The sequence below is a fragment of the Lontra canadensis genome, unplaced genomic scaffold, assembly GCF_010015895.1.
Source record: "Lontra canadensis isolate GAN:19392208 unplaced genomic scaffold, GSC_riverotter_1.0 scaffold59, whole genome shotgun sequence".
In the NCBI taxonomy this organism is placed as follows: Eukaryota; Metazoa; Chordata; class Mammalia; order Carnivora; family Mustelidae; genus Lontra; species Lontra canadensis.
Genome location: NW_022631053.1, coordinates 4,187,045 through 4,205,388, shown reverse-complemented (window position 1 = coordinate 4,205,388; position 18,344 = coordinate 4,187,045). Strand labels below are relative to the sequence as shown.

Sequence of the window (18,344 nt, the reverse complement as noted above, 5' to 3'; positions counted from 1 at the left end):
TCTACTACAGTCCAACTTGTGAAATATTTTTTTTTCATAATTATTTAAGTAGCATGGGTTAGTAGTTGGCTTGGATTTAAAATGGATGAGATTTAAAAGAAACTAAAAATGGACCAAAGACCCCAACTACCTAACTTAATTTTTCTAATTTAAGGGATCTCTCTGGAAAACAATTGTAATAGGGAGTGCTCTATTCTGTTGCTGCTTAGTTCTGTGACTTCAGTCAAGATACATAAACCTCTTTCCTCAGTTTCCTTATTTATTATAAATATTTAGACTAGATTTCTAAGTTTTGTCAGCTTGTGAGTTGATTTCTGAAGTGGCATGGGTGGTATTTCTATATACTAATTTAAGGTGGTAGTTCTCCCTACTTGTGGTCTTAATATACCTAACCACTGGGTACTTTAAACATAGAGTTCGTTTTAGTATTTGGTTTTAGTAATGTAGCAACCAGTTGGTATTTTAATAAGTTTCCTGTAATGACATTGAAAAGTTAAATGAAGTTATTGCTCATTTTTAGGTAGCACATTTGGGTGGTTGAATTTTTTATTAGAAGGATTGCATATACATAGAAATAGAATGCTTCTTATATTCATTTTTACTGTAGTTAATCTAATATCTGCTATCACTTTGAATCTTGAATACTAAGACAAGGTAGTGGTAAAATCATGCACAAAATACTTACCTTTATTTACATTCTGTTGTCTGTATTTAAAGGAAATTAGCCTACTTAATCACTAATGCTTTTTTTTAAGAAGAGGACAGATTACATGCTTTGAGTCTGTAGTGTTTTGTGTAAGATTCTAATTAAAGAGTGATGGTTTTCTAGGCTTGAGTTCTGAAAAAAAAAATCTCGTGTTCTGGGTTTAAATATTGAAGGCATAGAGGGCATTAGAGTTGTTTTAATCCTTTGAATGTTTGAGTGTTTTAAATATTCCTGGGAAGATAGAGTGCTCTATAATCAAGGAATGAAAAGAGTATTAAGAGATAAAAGTTGAAGTATGACTAATCAGATTTAGTACCAAGAATATAGATATAGGTACATATATCCCAATTTATTTAGCTAGTCCCTTCTTATTTAGATTACTATTACTTTTGTTCTTTGAGCTTTCATTAAAGGAATAAGTAGTTACAACATTTTTAAAGTTTTTAGGGTAGTGTTTTACAGTAAGGTAGCCAAGTACCTTTAGTATTAATGGTGCTTTGTTCATTACTTGATAAAATAATTTATTTAATTTTTTTTTAAGATTTTATTTATTTATTTGACAGAGATCACAAGTAGGCAGAGAGGCAGGCAGAGAGAAAGAGAGAGAGAGAGGAGGAAGCAGGCTCTCTGCTTAGGAGAGCCCTATGTGGGGCCCAGTCCCAGGACCCTGGGATCATGACCTGAGCCGAAGGCAGAGGCTTTAACCCACTGAGCCACCCAGGCGCCTGATAAAATAATTTTAAACTGATCTGAAATCTACCTAAAGAAAGAATAGATAGGTTAAAATTAGTTAGACTTTGTTAGAATTCAGTTGGACTTTAAAAATAATAGTTTTGTAAATTTTAATTTGTGTGTACTTTGTGACATATTCTGAGCACAACTATATGTAATGTTTATTGCCTATTATGGTAATTTATTGTTAATGCTTTTCCTCTGTTTTCTACCTTCAGGAGAAAGTAATTCAGCAATTTCTACAGAAGACCTAAAAGAATGTCTGAAGAAACAATTGGAATTCTGTTTCTCCCGGTATGTTATTCATATTCTTTTATTGAGATTTCTCATTTTTTGAATTGTTTGGTTAGTAGATGTAAAATACCTGTGAAATAGAGTGCAGTAATGGTGGTTTTAATTTCCTTCAGTAAAATACTTTCCTTATTTTTTGGTATATTCTTTATTATATTTCCTAACTAAATTTAAAGATGTAGTCTTTAATTGGATATGCAAAGGATCTAGTCTTAGTAGAAAGGTAATGAAATACTGGATTGGATTACTTTTGTTTTGGCTATTGGATACTTTTCCTATAAACATATTCAGGTTTAGGGTTCTCAAAACAGTGGTTATCTTTTTCCTTTTTTTTAAGATTTTATTTATTTATTTGTGCGAGTGAGAGAGCATGCACAAGCAGGGGGAGCAGCAGGCAGAGGAAGAAGCCAGGCTCTGTGCAGAGCAGGGAGCCTGATGTGGGACTTGATCCCAGGACCCTGGGATCATGACCTGAGCCAAAGGCAGATGCTTAACTGACTGAGCCACCCAGGAGTCCCTGCCTTTTTTTTTTTTTAAGATTTTATTTATTTTCGAGAGAGAGTATGTGCATGGGGCAAGGGGAAGGGCAGAGGGGAAGGGAGGAAGTTTGAAGCCAACTCTGCGCTGAGCACAAGCCTAAAATGGGCCTCAGTCTCATGACTCTGAAATTATGACCTGAGCCAAAACCAGGAGTCAGACACTTAACCAGCTGAGCCACCCAGGCACCCCTTGAGATGTCTTATTTACTGATAACAATTATGTAGGCATTTTTATAGTCTAGATGTCATAAAACTTCAGTATTGTAAAACTGCCCCTTCCAAAATAAAAGTTTTGTGCTCGCTTTGGCAGCACATATACTAAAATGTGAAACCCAAATAAACAAGTTTGGATATGTATGCAGAGATAATGCCTTCAGTTTTTCTTATATGTGGTGAGAGGTAGGACTGGTAAACCAAAAATTTTTCAAGCTAGAAACCTTGAATTTTATCAGACTTCTTTATGTCTTTTTTTTTTTTTTTAATTAGTTTACTTTTTAAGTAAACTCTATGCCCACCATAGGGCTTTGAACTCATGACCCTGCAGTCAAGAATACCATGTTCTACCGACTGAGCCAGCCAGGTGCCCTTAGACTTCTTAATTTCTTTACACATAATATACTCTTGACTCAGTTTTAATTGATACTTTGTTCTAAATAGCTCCTCCTTTTTCCCCTCCTTTTTTGCCTTTGTAGTCTTTGTAGTCTAGTACAGAATAAAACGATGAAAGTGGAAGTTTCTGTTGTTAGTCGTTTGTTCCTGCAATATAATTCATTTTCTGTAATATACTTGTCATAGTTATTTAAAAATCTTTGCCTACTGCTGGATCATTTGTACGTCTGCTTATATGTGAGTTTTTTCTCTTGGTTCTCTGTCATAATTTCCTGCCTTTTTGCATGTCTTACAAATTTTGATTATATGCTAGACATTACATATAAAAGCAGCTATGAGCTGCAAATGACAAGATTTTTCTCTCTAGACAAGATTTGAGCTTTCTTACAGGCAGAAGCGGATTGATTGCTTCAGTCCAGTCAGGAATTGAGCTGGGTTAGGACTAAGCAGCCACTTTAATTAGACTCAGTCTGCTTTGGATTTATCTCTGTTCTTTAGGCATGATGTCTTTAGTTTTTTGATTTAGGAGTTGTCTGTTTTCTGTTACCTCAATTCTGAAACACCAAGGGAGATTTAGTCCTGTTCTTGAGGGGTTTGAGATTAGCTCTTTAGTTTCTTCCCCTGTAACCCTCAAATTCTGGCATATGTCTTGGGAGATGGGGGGAGACCTGTCTTGTGTTTGATGCAAGTTTCTTCCTTTCACTGGAACTTCCACAAAACCACAGAGATATTACTCTGCCTTTTCATCCTGGCTCCCAGTCTCCCACCTTCCTTCTTTTTTTTTTTTTTTTTTTTTTTTTTTTAATAAAGATTTTATTTATTTATTTGACAGACAGAGATCACAAGTAGGCAGAGAGGCAGACAGAGAGAGAGGAGGAAGCAGGCTCCCCGCCGAGCAGAGAGCCCGATGCGGGGCTCGATCCCAGGACCCTGGGATCATGACCCGAGCCAAAGGCAGCGGCTCAACCCACTGAGCCACCCAGGCGCCCCATCCCACCTTCCTTCTTAAAGCTCAGGAAATGTTATGTGGAGGTAAATCTCCTGTACGTTAGGAGCTCCTTTAGTTTTCTTTTTTTCAATTTTTTTATTTTATTTTTTATTTATTAATTTTTTTATTTGATAGAGAAGAGATCACAAGTAGGCAGGCAGAGAGGGGGAAGCAGGCTCCCCGCTGAGCAGAGAGCCCGACGTGGGGCTCAATCCCAGGACCTTGAGATCATGACCTGAGCTGAAAGCAGAGGCTTAACCCACTGAGCCACCCAGGCAACCCCACTCCTTTAGTTTCCAATTCATAGTGCCAGTCCTGTGCAACTGCCTAAAGCTCTGCTCGTTTCTCCCTAGTCCCGGATCTGCAGACCCCCTCAGAAAAGAAAGGTCATCTTTCTGGAATTTTATTTTGTTCTTGTAGTTTCTGTCCTTCATCTCCAGAAATGTGATTTTTGTAATTTAGCCAGGCTTTTTAGTTGTTGCAGTAGGAACACTGGTTTGTCACGATCTACCACAGTTCAAACCAATTATGCGATTGATGCTTGTGGCTTCACAAAATTGTTACCAGTACCTATCAGGTGTTAGTCATGAGTAGTCAAATCACAAATGTGACTTATACCTGTTAATTTGATATGTTTATTTGGTAGATTAATTTAATATTCTGATGAGATGAAGTTTCTTAAGAGTTTGACCAAGGTTGGGGCACCTGGGTGGTTCAGTCAGTGAAGCATCTGACTTCAGCTCAGGTTATGACCTCAGCATCATGGGATGGAGCCCCACATCAGGCTCTGCACTCAACATGGAGTCTGCTTCTCCCTTTCCCTCTGACCCTACCCCTGCTCATGTATGATCACGCATACATGCACTCTCCCACTCTCACTCAAATAAGTTAAAATCTTTTCGAAAAAAGGTTTGGGACGCCTGGGTGGTTTAATCATTAAGCATCTGCATTTGGCTCAGGCCATGATCCTAGGGTCCTCGGATCAAGTCCCACGTGAGGCTCCCTGCTCAGTAGGGAGTCTGCTTCTCCCTCTACCTCTCCTCCTCCGTGCTTGTGATTGCTCTCTTTTTCAGACAAATAAAATCTTAAGAAAAGAAAAAAGGTTTCACCAAGTTTTTATAAGAACAGATATGCTGAAAGTCAGAGTTGGTTCAGGCTACAATTTTTTAGTTGTGTAAGCCTGGGTGGCTTATTCAGTTTAGTGTCCGGCTTTTGATGTCAGCTCAGGTCGTGATCTCAGGGTTGTAGATCATACCCATGTCGGGGTCTTGGGCATAGAGCCTGCCTAAGATTCTGTCTCTCCCTCTCCCTTTACTCCTCCTTCTCCTCCCCTCTCTAATAAACAGCAAAAAAAGGTGTTATTACTATATTACTATGTTCCTCCTTTTATGCTAAAGTGAGTTTAACCTTTGCTGGTATCTTCTCTATTATTTTTTGCCCCAAAACAACCTGTTGACAATTGTAATTTTTAAAAAGTAATTGCTTCTGGACAGCTGGGTGGCTCAGTGGGTTGAGCCACTGCCTTCAGCTCAGGTCATGATCCCAGGGTCCTGGGATCAAGCCCTGCCTCAAGCTCTCTGTTCAGCAGGGAGCCTGCTTCCTCCTCTCTTTTGCCTGCCTCTCTGCCTACTTGTGGCCTCTGTCAAGTGGATGAATAAAATCTTTAAAAAAAAGTAATTGCTATTATTTTAACAACACTTGAGTGTAGAGACCTTTGGCCCTACCCTTTGCCAGGCACTAGGGCCTTGAAATACATTATGAAGGGACGCCTGGGTGGCTCAGTTGGTTGGGCGGCTGCCTTCGGCTTGGGTCATGGTCCCGGAGTCCTGGGATCGAGTCCCACATCGGGCTCCTTGCTCAGCGGGGAGCCTGCTTCTCCCTCTGCCTCTGCCTGCTAGTCTGTCTGCCTGTGCTCGCTCTCTCTCCCTCTCTCTCTGACAAATAAATAAAATCTTAAAAAAAAAAAAAAAAAGAGATACATTATTAATAACAAAGATTTTTCATGGAACCTATGTTCTGGCTGGAGGAGACAAAACAAACATAATTTTTTTTTTTTTTAAGTGAAGTAAACAGTTTAGAAGTGTGCTAAGTGATAAGTGCTATGGAAAAAAATTTAGAACCCTGTAAGCAAGAGAAGGGGAATCAAGACTGCTTGGGTGGTTTCAGTTTTAAATAGGGTCACTGAGAAAAGGGGCTTTTAAGCAAAAACTTGGAACTATAACTAGACTGCTTCAAAGATCTGATGTGAATAAGACAAATGAGTATGATTTTACTTCAGTTTGTTACATAAGATTTTATATGTAAGATAGAAATGTTTAGATCTTTTTTAGAAATGTATCTTAAAGAATCTTTTAATTTTAAATGTTTTAAATTTAAGGGGCGCCTGGGGGGCTCAGTGGGTTAAAGCCTCTGCCTTCGGCTCAGGTCATGATCCCTGGGATCCTGGGATCGAGCCCCACATCGGGCTCTCTGCTTAGCAGGGAGCCTGCTTCCTCCTCTCTCTCTCTCTGCCTGCCTCTCAGCCTCCTTGTGATCTGTCAAATAAATAAAATCTTAAAAAATAATAATAATAAATAAGTGTTTTAAATTTAAGTAAAAAGTCAAACATACTTAAAAAATAACAAACATTCAGAAATTTTAAATCCTTTACAGTTAAACTTCATATGCATATTCTAACATCAATGATAAAGTGTTTATAAGATGGAGCTACACTGTATGTAAAATTTTATTAAGCCTCTTTCCATATCAGTATAATTCCATAAGGTTCTCTTGTTCAAAACTTTTGGGCATGATGTATTTGGTGATTCAGAAACATTATGAAAGTTGTTAGAGTATCTTTGTTATATATTATATATTTTCATAGTTCACAGTGTTATTTGCAGTAGCAAAATTTTGTTTAACCAGACTTAATGACAGAAGTGAATAAGGGACCTCTTTAGATGATTTTTGAGAATTCTTTGCTTTATGGGACTCTTGCTTTTGTTTATTCCTTTCAGAGAAAATTTGTCAAAGGATCTTTACCTGATATCTCAAATGGACAGTGATCAGTTCATACCAATTTGGACAGTTGCCAACATGGAAGAAATTAAAAAGCTGACCACAGACCCTGATCTAATTCTTGAAGTGTTGAGATGTATGTAAATCATACCTTTTAGCTTATTTTTTATTTAAAGTAAAAAAACTAAGTTTTCTTTTGATTTCTGGTCAAGCAGGGAATTTTTTGTTTTTATTGGCCATTTATTTTTATTAAATTGTAGTTGACATGCAATGTATTTTTTCAGGTATACAACATAGTGATTCCACAATTCTATACATTAAGCTGTGCTCACAGGCAGGGAATTGTTAGCTCCCTGTTTTTTGTTTTTTTGTTTTTTCTGTTCCAATAATTTTATCTTTTTATTTTTACTGACTTGGTATATAGCTTCTATATCAGTTCTGTACCTTGGTTGTTCGTCTTGATACCCACTTACTCGAAAATAAGCAATTAAATCTCAGTTTTCTGGGCTATTAGAAAGTTATATGTATCATTACTACATCTTCTAAAGCATTGTTTCAAACTTTTGAACCCAAGTAATAAGTACATTTTACCTTATAGCCCAGTACACACACCACATATCCCTACACAACTGAAATGTTATTCAGATTAATACTAAATGCTTGGAATTAACTTTTTTCTAAATTGATTTCACAATTTAAAGAATTGCAGTCTGTAGTTTGACAAATACTTCTGTAAAGTTTGGTAAAGAATTTGAGGTTTTAAGCATTTTTAATGGTGTTTGTGTCTTGTATCAGGATTTCTTGCTAACCTTTCTTAGCAGAACCTTGCCAAAGTTTTTTTTTTTTTTTTTAAGATTTTATTTATTTATTTGATAAGAGCGAGACCACAAGTAGGCAAAGAGGCAGGCAGAGAGAAAGGAGGAAGCAGGCTCCCTGCCGAGCAGAGGGCCCGATGCGGGATTCAATCCCAGGACCCTGAGATCATGATCTGAGCCGAGGGCAGATGCTCAACCCACTGAGCCACTCAGGCACCCAAACCTTACCAAAGTTTTAACCACTTGATCGAGTAAAGGCAGCTCTTCACTTTTATATGAAATATGTTGTTGAAAATGTTTAAAAGTTAAATATACCAAGTCCCATAATGGGCTTTTATGAGAGTAGAAGATTTCCATTCTCAGAGGGCTAAAAACATTTATGAAATCTCTTTTTGTGTAGTGGTTTCTTTAAAAAAAAACCAGTCTTGGCATCAGAAAAAAATCAGCCAAGAGACTAGCAGAATCCTCTACCTCGAGGGCTAGAACCTAGTCCTAAACCCAGCTCTTCTTCTCTGTTCCTTTTATTCTCACTACTTACTTCTTCAGAGAGATGTGGCATATTATCTCTGAAGGAACTGGAAATAAAAGTTTTGGTTAGATAATACTATCTTCATTAGGTATTTCCTCAAAATCAGCATCTAAAGGATGGCTTCTCAGTATCTGTACTAGTCTGTAAGAATAAATTGTTAAAATCAAAGGAAAGTTATAATCATTTGAGTTCAATTCTTGGTTTTAAGTGCCTCTTAGACTTGAATTTTAAGAAGAATTTCTTTGTATGTCAGAATGCAGTACTGTAGTCCAGTTACAAGAGTGGAATGCAAATGCACTGATTAATACACTTCTTATCTCCAGAAATACAGAATTCAGTAATTGTACACAGGGTAATTTTACCTTGTTAGTTATGTATTATATACTCCTGAAGAGTTTTTCAATGCCAAGACACAAAGTAGGTACTCTATATATTTGTTCAAAGAATAACATTTGACAGTGTTTCTTGTATATTAATTTCAAAATATTTTGTTAGAACTGTAATCTTTGGTTCTACAATTTAATTTATTGAGGATATTAACCTCTGCTAATTTATTCACTTGGAAATAGAAATGAATAGTTTTTAATGGCAATATTAAAATCTCACCTTGTCACTTTTGAATGAAACACTTTTTTAAATTTCAGCTTCTCCTATGGTACAAGTTGATGAAAAGGGCGAGAAAGTGAGACCTAGTCATAAGCGTTGTATTGTGATTCTTAGAGAGATTCCTGAAACAACACCTATAGAGGTAAATTATTAAGCATTGTTAAAGTTAAGTGTTCTTTAACTGTTTAAAGTGAAGATAAACGAAGTGTCAGTGCCCTCATATCAATTATGTGAATAGGATAAATTTTGTTTTGTAAATTCTGAAGCACTAGAAGAATGGCACAAAGGGAGGAGGAAGATGATAATTCCATGTTCTTAGAATGGTAGACTGAGTATTGCCGTGTTACTAGTTCTCAGTTTGTTCATTTGACTGGCAATTTAAATATAAAAGGGCTCTTTTGGGAACTTGAGGATTCATCCGAAAGAATACACTTAGGAATGAAGAAGAAAAATATAAGAGTCAAGACTTAATTCTGTTAGCCGGCAAATATAAAGAAGAGTTGTGGTCATAAATGTGGTGTGGTACAGGTACAGGAATAAAATAATATTTGAATGGAACAATATAATCCTGAAATAGACTCTTTGATTTAGTAATGAATTTATGATAACATTTATTTAATAATTAGATTCTACCAGGTATTGTGCCATGTACTTTATGGTAATATAAAGCCTAAGGTTTTGTTATCTCTGTTTTACAAATAAAGTAACTGAGCCTTAGTATAGTTAAATAATTTGCCTAAGGTCACATGGCCTGTTTGAATGACAGAATCTGATTTGAACTCGCTCTCTGTGATTCCAAAGCCCATGTTTCTTAACCAGTAAACCATAGGACTTCACACTAAGTTGGCATGTTAATGATAATAAGTTAAAGATGGAGAGGACTAATTAGTAGCTGATATGTGGTAATTGGTTAGCCATTTAAAAAAGAATTTTTAGACTTGCCAGCTAACAAACTTGGCACATTAGTAGTTAATCTTTTTGCCCAGATTCATTCAATATTAATTAACTCTCCAGAATGAAGATTTCCTAAACTTAGAAACAGTGAGAGAAATTAGAAAAGAAACTGTCACTAGATAGATGTTCTATTTAAAATTATGAACTATATGTCAAAAGTAACAAGTTGAAAGGAAAATTGCACAATGGGAAGAATATTTGCATTATTAAGAAACAGTGTAGAATATATGAGCCTGAACTCTAGAGCCAAGCTGCCTGGATTTAAATTCCAGCTTTTTACTTGATAGCTCTGTGACCTTGCGTTAGTTACTTAACCTCTTTTGCTTTGGTTTTTTCCATCTGTTAAATGGGATAATAGTAATAAGTAACTCATAAAATTGTGAGATATAAGTGAATTAGTATATAAAAAACTTAGAGCAGTACTTGGCATGTAAAACAGATCTAAGATTAGCCAGTACTATCATTTTTATAGTTATTGTAATTTATATTCTGAATACATAAACAGGTCACACACATGAAGAGCAATAAATGAAAAGGAACAAGGCAGCAACATACTGTTCATTAAAAAAAAAGTAAAGGAAGTGTAGATAACTAAGATAGCTAGAGAGAGCCTAGGCAGTAGTCCCTGAAATGCACATTAAAATGAGAGATTTGGGGTGGTGACAAAAGATTACTATCAGGTAGAACAAATTACTTTAGATCCAGACTTCTTTTTTTATACTTGGGAAAGTTAATCTGTAAACATATACAACTCTTCCTAAAGAATAATAAAGGCTAAAAATAAAAAGATCTAAATAAATAAGTCAATTCATTTCACAGATAATTAGAAATATTTAGAGAATATCTATGGATTTTTGAAGGTAGAGATCAGTGGAATGCAATCTAACACTTCCACAGATAGTTCTATAGAAATGTAATTCTGAACTGGATGAGAATTTTATTAACTGAACTTGGTGATATTTCACCACTTTCACTAATGTCACAAAACTCGGCTGGTTGCACACTACTTATTTCGAGTATATTTGACCCAAGCAAATTTCATCATAAGTAGAGATGTTATTTTTGTAATTCAGTGTAGTAAAAATTTGAGGGAGTTAGAATACAGGTTAGACTTCATTGTGAACATTGATTGTCCCATCAGCTTAGTAATTACCTTTTTAAAAATGGATACCTTGTGATATGTTGGTATTTTATGGGCATTTTAGCCTAGTAAGATTCTTTATGTTTGGGAATTACTAGTTATTAGTGAATTTCTCATTGAACTCAAATAGGTATTAAACAAAATGGAGTTTGGAGGCATATAAATCTGGGTTTGAGTTCTTGTTTGTGATAGTGTGAGTAGGTTAAACAGTTTGAGCTACCATTTCCTCACCTGTAAAGTGGATATGATAAGATCTTTAAAACAGGATTGTTTTCAGGTTAAATCTATGTCTTATCCTGCATGGGATTTCAGTAGATGTTTTCTTTCTCTCTATAACCGTTTAGAGATACTAATGTTGACTTCCAGTTGTTTTCTTTCTTTTCTTTTTATAAACTTCCTTCAAGCTGTTAAACTGTGTTAAACACAGTTCTAAGTTTTGGTAATCGATTTTTTAAAAATGCATATATTTGTTACAGTTTTCAATTATTGAATTTCAGTTTCAGTTATGGAAAAGGGAAGATACTTTTGCACAGAGTTCGTGTCTGTAACTCTGGTGTAGACAGAGCATCTGGATTGAATGAGAATGCATCCAAATAAATACTAAGCACTAGAAAATGTTAATGGAGGACATACTTTTCATTTTTTGGATAATGGCAGGTCTAGAAAGATTGTACTGTTAAGGAAAATTTAGCTTGCCACTAAGAGTGTGATGAAATGCTTCAGTTTTGCTGATACTAAAATAAGATTCTATCTCTAAATCATATATAAAATTTACACTAAAGTTTTTCTTTCTTAGGAAGTTAAAGCTTTGTTCAAGAATGAAAACTGCCCAAAGGTGATAAGCTGTGAGTTTGCACACAATAGCAACTGGTATATCACTTTCCAGTCAGACACAGATGCACAGCAGGTAAGAAGAAAACTTTTCTTCTGATTTGAAGTCCTGGTGGTAAAAGTAGTAGTATATTTTAACTGAGAAAATATGTGCTCATGGCAGTATTTGTAAAGACTATTGAGCACCTTGTTCACCTTTTTGGTTGTGCTTCTTCTTCTTCTTCTTTTTTTTTTTTAAGATGTTATTTATTTAGGGGCACCGGAGTGGCTCAGTGGGTTAAGCCTCTGCCTCCGAAGGCAGAGGCTTAACCCACTGAGCCACCCAGGCACCCCTTGGTTGTGCTTCTTAATTGGTTTCCTTTCTGATCATTTTCCTAAAGCTTTTTCAATTTCGATTTAAGAAGTTTATTTCCTATCAGTAAAAAAATTAAAACAATTTTGAAATTAATTTAAAGATTGGGAACCATGTACTCAGTAGTTGGTATTTCTAGTACGTACATACTAGGCCCACAATAAATACGTAACTTCCTTTCTGATTCTTGGAATTTTGATATTAATGATTTTACTTTTGTTGTCATGTCCAACTTAAAGAGTAATAATCCCTTGAAACAAAAGAAAACCAAAAATATATCTAATAGCATTTTAAAACCACTCACTAATTGATTGATTGATTTTTAAAGTAAACTCTACCCCCAGTGTGGGGCTCGAAATCATGACCCCAAGATCAAGAATTGCATACTCCGCCAACTGAGCCAGCGAGGCGCCCCTCTGGTTTTACGTGTTTTTTTTTTTTTTTTTTAATTATTCATCTTAGAAAACTGTCTGATTGAACCATTATATATAGTGAAATTTGGGGTCTATTTTGACTTTTGTGCATCTTTTCCTGCATTAATCCATAGTAGCTAATCTACAGTAAATGTGAACTTATGCTGGGGTGTTTTTACTTTCTCATTCCTTATCACCTGCATAATGGAATTGACTTCAGAATTTTTTATTGTTTAGTTTGGAGATGATTGCTAATATCAAACTTGATAGAATAAAGATGGCGTTAATGAAATGTTTGAATGCTAATAAAAGTTCCTTTCTGCTTTGTTAACAGGCTTTTAAATATTTAAGAGAAGAAGTTAAAACATTTCAGGGCAAGCCAATCATGGTAAGAAAATGTTTGTAAGTATAGAGCTAGTGTGAAGCCAGAAAGTTTTTGTTGCTTGTCTGTTTGAGAATTTAAAACACATATGCATGATAATGGATAATAATAAAACGTGCAATGATTTTTTTTTTCCCTGCAATGATTTTAAAGAAATTTTATATGATGTGCTAGAAAATTAGCTGTTAGGTTAACAGTTATTTCCAAAGGCCTGCCTTTAGAAAGCATGAAGTTTTAGTTAGATGCTGATTGATAACTTTTAAGATAATTAAAATGAGGATTAGGGATAATTTTTTAGTAAAAAAGGTGGAAAATATTCTCAATATTGTCACTCTCATCTCAAAATTAATTGCATCACCACACTGATGTTCATCTGCTTGGGAATCTAGAAATTATTGATGACACTTGCTCACTGTCTTTACAGGTCTTATCTTTTCTCAGATCCCGTGGAATCTACCTTTATAACTTGTTTCAATTATTACTGCTTTGTTTAGGCTTGAACAGTTAGAGTACCTTTTAACTGTTAATGCCGTTAGCTTTTCCCCCACTTTTTCATTCTCCCATTGCTACGAGAGCTACCATCTAAAACAGAGTCATAGGGCACCTGGTGGCTCAGTTGTTTAAGCATCCAACTCTTGATTTTAGCTCAGCTCTTGATCTCAGGTCAGGAGTTCAGGTGCCACATTGGATTCCAACATACTTTTAAAAAATAATAAATACATAAAATAGAATCCCAAGCATTCACTTAATTTGGTACTTACGGTTACTTTTACATGCTACTTATTCCATATGTAATGCGCGGTGATTATTTGTGTAATACAATATTGTATTACACAATGTAATGTAATACAATATTCTTGCTCTGTTGAGCTCTTAACATGTATCAGTTTCTGTTCTAAACACTACTAAACTGAGCTACCAGCTGAGCTACTGATCTCTTTAAAAATGTCACTGTCTGCAGGAATCTTGCTGAATTACTTTATTATATCTAATGGAGAATATCAGAGAGTATGTCATCTACAAATAATCATTTTGATTACTCCTTATACCTCCCATTTCTTACAGTTGATTGGGATTTTTTTGAGATCTTATTATTTATATAGAGTCATTTAATTCTTACAAAAACTTCATATGGTAGGTACTCTTGTTTTCTCCATTTTGTGGTAAGGAAAGTGAGGTAATGAAAGTTACCTACCCAGTTTCACACAACTAGTAACTAAACCAAGATGAGAGAGGCTTACATTTATTAAGAGAATGTATATCAGGCATTGTTCTAAGGACTGGACATATTTAAATCTCATTATTGATGTGTGATAGGTGGTATTATTACTTTCTACTTTAGAGATGAAGATACCTGCCATTTGTCAATCTATTTCCTCTGCTTCCTATTATCTCCCTCCCCTACTTGAGGCTATAAAGACTTCTAGGTCTTCTGGTAGCTTTAAAATTTTATATGTCAGCTTTGGGTCTTTGATACATTTGGAATTAATTTGATATACAGGATATGATAGGAGTCTAATTTTTTTCCATATATGTAAAGGCAGGTGTCTCAACACCAAACAATTTGTTGAACGGTCTGTGCTTTCACAACTTGTGTGTGATGTTGCATCTATCAGATTTGCTTTAGGGTTCTCTATTCGATCAGTCTTGTCTTGTCCTTTTTTTTTTTTTTTTTTTAAAGAATTTATTTATTTGGGGCACCTGGGTGGCTCAGTGGGTTAAAGCCTGTGCCTTCAGCTCAGGTCATGATCCCAGGGTCCTCGGATCGAGCCCCCATCGGGTACTCTGCTCAGCGGGGAGCCTGCTTCCCTTCCTCTCTCTGCCTGCGTCTCTGCCTACTTGTGATCTCTATCTGTAAAATCAATCAATCAATCTTTTTAAAAATTTTATTTATTTGACAGAGAGTGAGAGAAGGAGAGAGCGCACAAGCAAAGGGAGAGGGGGAAGCAGGTTCCCTGCTCAGCAGGGAGCCCGATGGGAGACTAGATCCCAGGACCCTAAAATCATACCTGAGCCGAAGGCAGAGAGGCTTTAACCCACTGAGCCATCCAGGTGCCCCTATCAGTCTTTTCTTTATTGAACCAATACCACTGTTTTAATTATCATAGGTTTAGAATGTCTTTATGTACTTGAGAAAATCATCCCTCCTTACCCATATTTTTTGACTGTCTTGGTTATTCTGAGACCATTTTTTCCATATGACTTTTAGAATGTCTAATATTAACAAACCATATTGGAATTATGGAACTTTATTTGATTTATTGGAGACAGCGGCAGTTTTACCTTGTATTATTCAATATTACGGTAGCATCATAATTTCTCTATTAATTGAGGTCCCTTGTGTTTTATAATTTCCTGAAATTTTGTTGCTTTTCCGCTCTTCCTGGTATCTTAGTAATCTTTATTTATTTATTTATTTACTTATTATTTTAAGAGTTTATTTCTTTATTAGAGAGGGAGCAAGTGAGAGACAGATAACAAGCGGAGGGGGAGGGGCAGAGGGAGAAAGAAAGAAGCAGACTCCCTGCTGAGCAGAGAGCTGGGATCATGACCTGAGCTGAAGGCAGATGCTTAACCAACTGAGCTACCAACTGAGCTACTGATCTCTTTAAAAATGTCACTGTCTGCAGGAATCTTGCTGAATTACTTTATTATATCTAATGGAGAATATCAGAGAGTATGTCATCTACAAATAATCATTTTGATTACTCCTTATACCTCCCATTTCTTACAGCTGATTGGGATTTTTTTTGAGATCTTAGGTATAATCTTAAAAAACATATGTATCTTTGGACACCTGGGAGGTTTGGTTGAGTGTCCAAATTATTTCTGGCTCAGGTCATAAGAGATTGAGCCCTGTGTCAGGCTCTGCGCTCAGCTAGGGAGTCTGCTTCTCTCTCTCCCTTCTCCCTCTGCCCCTCCCCAGGCCATGCATGCATGCATGCTCTTTTTCTTTTTCTCTAAAATAAATAAATCTTTTTAAAACATACATACTTTGTTATAAATATTATTATTTCTCTGCCATTTTGGCTTTTGTTTGTGGTTCCTTTAATTAACCATCACATAGCAATGTTCTTGCTAGGAGATTGACAGATTCACATTAATTTTTGTATCATTCATTAAAACCAAATGACCGGGGCACCTGGGTGGCTCAGTTGGTTAAGCGACTGCCTTCGGCTCAGGTCATGATCGAGTCCCACGTCGGACTCCCTGTTCAGCAGGGAGTCTGCTTCTCCTGCTGATCTCTCTCCTCTCATGCTCGCTTGCTCGCTCGCTCTCAAATAAATAAATAAAATCATTTAAAAAATTAAAAAAAAAAATAAAACCAAATGACCTAGCCCAGAAAGACAGGTGCAGGAGCCAGAAATCCTATATTCCAACCCTTGATGCAGCTTTCAGCCCCAAGCTCTTTGATCTTGGACATGTCAAGTTACCTCTAAGGACCTGGTTTATTTCTTTGAAGTATGCATGCTTTTCATTTCTGAGATTCTGTGATTCATAAGCAGTGATCTTGGAAGACAGAGGGATTAAGTGAATAATGTTTGTCCACCTGTTGATAATTTCATTAAGAAGCGGTGCTTCATCCTGTTTTAATTGACTTTCTATAACTTTGAGAATATTAAGTTTTATTTCAGTGTCATATAGATGATATATATTATAGAATATGTCATATAGAATATATATATATTCCTTTTATATATTTTAGACTTTGAAGTGTGAAAATAATACTTGTATGTCATAAGAAAGTCAGGCAGTATTAATTAATAGTTAATTAATTGTCTCCCTTTTCCAGATTCCTCTAGTCCTTTCCCCCAGAGGTGATGAGAGTGTTTCTGTATCTGTGTAGGAATTTTCTTTCTTTGAATGATTAAGAATGTACAGTAGACTCTCTTTTGCTGTTTTCAGTTAATAGATCTTTGTGGCAGAGGGGGGCAGGAGGGGAGGAGGAACCCACCATGAAAGACCTACAGAAAACAAATACCTAAAGTGGAAGAAGTATCTTTCCATATCCGTAATTACTTTAATGTGAATTAAACTTGTCCATATTTGCAAAAATTCTATTTCCCAATTGTCTAGCAAATATTTCACATTATTATAACGTGAAGAAGTAGTCAAATGAGTAAGAATGAGGGAGAAACCATATTCTATCATATTCCCATGGTATTAAAAGGCAGAGACGGGGTGCCTGGGTTGCTCAGTGGGTTAAGACTGCCTTCGGCTTGGGTCGTGATCTCAGAGTCTTGGGATCGAGCCCCGCATTGGGCTCTCTGCTCAGCGGGGAGCCTGCTTCCTTCTCTCTCTCTGCCTGCCTCTCTGCCTACTTGTGATCTCTGTCTGTCCAATAAATAAATAAATAAATCCTTTTAAAAAATAAATAAATAAAAGGCAGAGACTGGGACGCCTAGGTGGCTCAGTGGGTTAAGCTTCTGCTTTCAGCTCAGGTCATGATCCCAAGGTCCTGGGATCGAGTCCCACATCGGGCTCCTTGCTCAGCAGGGAGCCTGCTTCTGCCTGCTGTTCTCCCTGCTTGTGCTCGCTCTCTTGTTCTCTCTCTCTCTCTCTTCCTCTCTGACAAAGTCTTTTAAAAAAGGGAGGGGGGCGCCTGGGTGGCTCAGTGGGTTAAAGCCTCTGCCTTCAGCTCAGGTCATGAACTCAGGGTCCTGGGATCGAACCCTGCATGGAGCTCTCTGCTCAGTGGAGAGCCTGCTTCCCCCTCTCTCTGCCTGCCTCTCTGCCTACTTGTGATTTCTCTATGTCAAATAAATAAATTTTTTTTTTTAAAAAGGGCAGAGACTGGCAGATTGAATTAAAAAAACAAGATCCATCTATATGCTGTCTTGTATAACAGATTCATTTTAAATTCAGAGACACTGAAAGTCACAGGATGGAAAAGGACGTTCCAAGTAAATAGTAACCAAAATACATCTAAGGGGTGCCTGGGTGGCTCAGTGGGTTAAAGCCTCTGCCTTTGGCTCAGGTCATGATCCCAGGGTCCTGGGATCAAGTCCTACATTGGGCTCTCTGGTCAGCAAAGAGCCTGCTTCCCTTCCTCTCTCTCTGCCTGCTTGTGATCTCTGTCAAATAAATAAAATCTTTAAACAAAACAAAACAAAATACATCTAAGATGGCTGTACAGTTGACCCTTTCAACAACACAGATTTGAATAGCATGGGTCTACTTAAATGCAGACATTTTCAATAAATATAGTACATATTGTAAAGGTATTTTTTCTTCCCTTTTTTTTAAAAAAGATTTTATTTTTTTGAAGATTTTATTTATATGACAGAGAGAGAAAATACAAGCAGGGGGAGGGGAGGCAGAGGGAGAGGGAGAAGCAGACTCCCTGCTAAGCCAGGCTGGATCCCAGCACCCCGAGATCATGACCTGAGCTGAAGGCAGATGCTAAATGGACTCTGTTGTCCAGGTGCCCCCGCCCTGCAAATTTTTTCTGTTACTGC

The 18,344-nt window shown here is 36.5% G+C and overlaps 1 protein-coding gene across 5 annotated transcripts in view; it reads left to right on the top strand.

Moving 5' to 3' along the window:
- The window catches only part of LARP4 (La ribonucleoprotein 4), an 88,104-nt gene that overhangs the window by 25,455 nt on the left and 44,305 nt on the right, over window positions 1-18,344 (top strand). For all 5 annotated transcript variants that reach the window (XM_032876814.1, XM_032876813.1, XM_032876812.1 and 2 more), the window contains 5 exons: window positions 1,657-1,732; window positions 6,862-6,998; window positions 8,851-8,954; window positions 11,704-11,814; window positions 12,838-12,891. In XM_032876814.1, the coding sequence (XP_032732705.1) occupies window positions 1,657-1,732; window positions 6,862-6,998; window positions 8,851-8,954; window positions 11,704-11,814; window positions 12,838-12,891 (482 nt within the window). The remainder of the gene's footprint in view (window positions 1-1,656; window positions 1,733-6,861; window positions 6,999-8,850; window positions 8,955-11,703; window positions 11,815-12,837; window positions 12,892-18,344) is intronic.